At 37.4% G+C, this 4,760-nt stretch overlaps 1 protein-coding gene across 1 annotated transcript; it reads left to right on the top strand.

The window, feature by feature from the left end:
- Positions 1-2,294: 2,294 nt before the first annotated feature.
- LOC103610495 (olfactory receptor 4C12-like) lies at positions 2,295-3,224 on the top strand. The gene is given in 1 exon segment (XM_008594652.1): positions 2,295-3,224. A coding segment is annotated over 1 exon segment (930 nt).
- Positions 3,225-4,760: the final 1,536 nt, after the last annotated feature.

The following is a 4,760-nucleotide window of genomic DNA, read 5'->3' as shown; positions in this document are numbered from 1 at the left end:
TCTGTTTAGTACTTGCTTTTCAATTGCAGTCTGAGGGGCCTTTTATGGAAGATCAAGGTCTTCCTGACAGATTGACACTTTTCTCCATTTCTCATTTCTGCAAAAATATGAGGATCAGAGGATTTGAGTGATAACAGGCACACTATTGGTGTTTGGACAAGGACAGAAAAGGAAACTGATCCTGTGGTTGAGTTTATGAATTAATAGTGGGTATCAAAGACATGAATTTTGACACACAATTGATTTGTTTTGTTTGTATGTTTGTGTCTGTGTGGTGTGAGGAAAAAGGAAACAGATAAAGACTGTAAGAGAAAAATGTTCTTTTAACATATTCAGATTACTTCAAGATATACAAGAAATTGAATTAATAAGTGAAATAATGAAGATGAATGAGTTGAGTTTGGGGTTTTCTGTCTGGTTTTGATCATGGCCCAGACCTTCAGGAAGTTAAAAAACTTTTTAGTCAGTTGTGAAACAGATAAAGATTGTAAGAGAAAAATGTTCTTTTAACATTTTCAGATTACTTCAAGATATACAAGAAACTGAATTAATAAGTGAAATAATGAAGATGAATGAGTCGAGTTTGTGGTTTTCTGTCTGGTTTTGATCATGGCCCGGACCTTCAGGAAGTTAAAAAACTTATTAGTCAGTTGCCGATTCTCCCAGGGGCTGTCTTCTTAGAGAAGAGCTGGCAATTAGAAGTGTGCTCACCTTTATTCTCAAGAGTTCTTGTCTCTGGAAGGATTCTCTGATGCATTGGACTATCCAGAAGGGAGGCCATGATCCTGGGGTATGGAGCTGTAAAGCCAGTTTCTCAATGAAGCGTTTGTGGGATCATCTGAAGGAGGTTTCTTTTCCATGTGCCTCATTTTGTATCATGCCCACATGTAGCAGGAAGAATTCATCTTACCCTTTCATTGCTTTTGTGATTAAGAAGACATGAAGATAAAACAGAAAGGAATCTGAGGTCCAGGAAAAAGTGACAATTAAAAGTGCCAAAACTTAGTTTCAAATACTATCTTAAAGTTTAACTGAGTGATAAGTGCATTCTTCATCGAGCAAATGAAAATAGACTTTGTATTAAACAGATTCTGGCCGATTATTCAGACTTATCGTCTATCAGTATCAACGGTATAAATTGCAACAATGGATTAATAATCTTTGATTGGTATTCAGTCAGGCCCTCTCGTTCTCTGTCCGTTTGGTGTATTGGTAACAACAATTTCATGAGCACACTACAGCAGTTACTTCAATTATATCCAGATAGTATCTCCTGGGTTTCCGTGGTGTACCAATGTACAATTCCTTATGTTTATTTCCCCATATACTCCAGTCAGTTTAAAAACTCATGGTTTCAACTGTAGGCCTCCAAGAAAAAATATGGAAATTATATTTCTTTTCTGATGATAAAATAGTAATGTGAACTGTAGAAATTTTAATAACACAAAGAAATGAGAGATCAACCATAATCAAACATCCAGAGGTGAATGTCCTCAAAATTTAAATTTATTTCCTTATCAACTTTTTCCTATAAATGTTTTAACATAGGTGAAACAAAACCTATATAAAATTTTATAGGTAAAATTTTTGAATTTGAATTTTACTCAAAATATATATATATAACCTATAATCTTCAAATGTTAACTAATTCCATTACTATTATTCATTAACTTTTTCCCTGTAGTATATCTATGTAATTATAATTAGGGTATACATACTATTTTGTGGTTTCTTATTCATGTTGTTTCATGTATACATTTTCAAAACTTATTAGGCTCCAAAATGATTACTTCTTTTCTTTAAAATTAAAAGTTAAATTTTTTTATTTTTTATTTTACTTCCCAATATACGTTGTAGTTGATTTTCATGCCCCTTTACCTGTTCCTCTCCACGCCCCCCACATCATACAAAATGATTACTTCTAATGACTACATTACTCCATCACATTGATGTTCAAGTTTTACAACAATTACCCTGACCCTAGTAAATGGAATCCCTTTCTTCTGGGTGTCCTATGTGTTATAAGAATATTTTTGAGGTCAGGATAATAAAGGACTAAAAGAGTCAGCTAAGAGAATGAGGAACCTGTTCCTAGAGAGTTTTGGGGAAGAGCAGGAATCATCTGATTCACCTGATTCTTTCAGGAATAACCTGCTCTGTGAGGTGGCAGAGTACCGAAAAGGAAAAGGGAGAGTTTTGCACTATTTGATTCTTTTATGGTTCTAATTTTACTTTCTTTCTTTTTATGTAAAGGTAAAATATTCCTTCCAGTGTCTATCACCCACACCACATAGATGGAGTATAAAAGGAACATGACTGAATTCATTTTATTACGTCTTACACAGAACCCCAAAATGCAGAAAGTCATTTTTGTGGTGTTTTTGGTTCTGTACATGGTAACGCTCTCAGGCAACCTGCTCATTGTGGTCACCATTATCACCAGCCAGGCTCTGAGCTCCCCCATGTACTTCTTCCTGACCCATCTGTGCTTGATAGACACTATTTATTCTTCTTCTTCAGCTCCTAAGCTGATTGTGGACTCACTTCATGAGAAGAAAATCATCTCCTTCAGTGGGTGTATGGCTCAAGTCTATGCAGAACACATTTTTGGCACTAGTGAGATCATCCTGCTGACAGTGATGGCCTATGACCGCTATGTGGCCATCTGCAAACCTCTGCAATATGCGACCATCATGAGCCACAGGCTGTGCATTCTCCTGGTGGGAGTGGCCTGGACTGGAGGATTTCTCCATGCAACCATTCAGATCCTCTTCACAGTCTGGCTGCCCTTCTGTGGCCCCAATGTCATAGACCACTTCATGTGTGACTTGTACCCTTTGTTGAAACTTGTGTGCACAGACTCTCATACCCTTGGTCTCTTTGTTGCTGCCAACAGTGGACTCATCTGCCTGTTAAACTTCCTCCTCTTGATGGTATCTTATGTGATCATCTTGTGTTCCCTCAAGAACTATAGCTCGGAGGGCAGGTGCAAAGCCCTCTCCACCTGTGCCTCTCACATCACAGTGGTCATCTTATCCTTTGTGCCCTGTGTATTTGTGTACCTGCGCCCAGTGACTACTCTGCCCATTGATAAGGCTGCTGCTGTCTTTTATACTATGGTGGCCCCTATGTTAAATCCTTTAATCTAAACCCTCAGAAATGCTGAGGTTAAAAATGCAATAAGGAAGCTACGGAGAAAAAAAGTGACTTTGGATAATGACTAAATAGGATCACTGAGCATTACACATACAGGTAATAGATGTAATCTAGTCCAAGCTCTTAATCTGTAGATGAAGACAAGGGGTTGCATAATACTTGCAGGTGCACACAATAAGGAAGCTGTGGAGAAAAAAAGTGACTTTCGATAATGACTAAATAGGATCACTGAGCATTACACATACAGGTAATAGATGTAATCTAGTCCAAGCTCTTAATCTGTAGATGAAGACAAGGGGTTGCATAATACCTGCAGATGTACACTTAATGCATAAAGCTAAAGCTTGGATTAGAATACAGACTTACTCTCTCCCATCCTACTCTTGTTGTTACTACTTACTGCTTCTTAATTAATAATTATTTGTCAATAACTTGGAAATCTGAAATATTTCTAGAAGTTAAAAAGTATGAATCTAGAATAGTGGATTGATATAAGATAACCTTATTATGTAACACTGAGATATATATATATATATTATTGAAAATATCGTGTTTCATTATATTTCTTTATTTTGGACTCTAGCCTTAATATAAATTCTTCCTTTTGTGAATTTTATTGTTCATTAAACATTGATTGTATAGTAAAAAGATATATAATTATATCTCTTATTCTATTAAGAGTTTTATATTATATATATAGCTGTATATATTACATATTATATTATATTAAGAATTTTCCATATTGTGTCAGTTAGGGTCCAATTAGGAGACAGACCACAAAATTTCCCTGATTTGAACAGGGAAATTTTAAATACACTTATTAACTATGTTAGGGGATTAACTATAAAGGAATAAAGAATGCCCTGAGATTGAGATGAGTATCTAAGGAAGGAACACATTTAGAAGCTGAGCTCCGTCCTCCAGGCTGGGATCCTGTATTTTGGAGAAGGTGTATTTATTGCCCATTGGTTGGTGGAGAAGTTCACTGGGTTGTCTTGGACCAGAACTAGCTCATCACAGCTGAACAGAAACAGGCACACAAGAAACTTTTCTGTGACTGGAAAGCTGGGAGCCTCCCACTGAAATGCTGGTGGACTAAGGCTGGCAAACAAGGAAGTGTGGCCTGGACTGAGAAGCAATAATTAGCCCTCTTGGGTGCAGGTGAACCACGGCTGCCAGAAAACACCCTACCCCAGTGCAGATAGGCAGAGTTAGGAAACTGATCAGTGAAATGCCTTTGAAATTCACTGGAATCTCCCTGCAGAGGTGCCACTGAAACTCAATGGGAAATTGTCCATGAAGTTTGTGCCACTGAAACTCAATGGGAAATTGTCCATGAAGTTTTCAGTGAAACTCAGTGGAAGTGAGCACCACAGGATGTCCCACCCCTCCCCCCACAAAAACAGATTCTGTTGCAAGTTACACTGAACAAGATGAAAATGGAAACATTTAAAGTCAGGAAGAGATGTCCCTTTCAATGCCCTATACTGACAAGGCTTAGCATCATATCAGGCCAAGTACAGGGAGAAACGCTTGCAGGGCCCATTTTCATTAATATGGAGCAGGCAATGAAGGATGCATTTGGAGCTGAAAGGCTATAAATT

The sequence above is a fragment of the Galeopterus variegatus genome, unplaced genomic scaffold (genome assembly GCF_000696425.1).
Source record: "Galeopterus variegatus unplaced genomic scaffold, G_variegatus-3.0.2 Scaffold11240, whole genome shotgun sequence".
Taxonomy (NCBI): Eukaryota; Metazoa; Chordata; class Mammalia; order Dermoptera; family Cynocephalidae; genus Galeopterus; species Galeopterus variegatus.
This window is presented reverse-complemented; position numbering and strand designations above follow the sequence as displayed.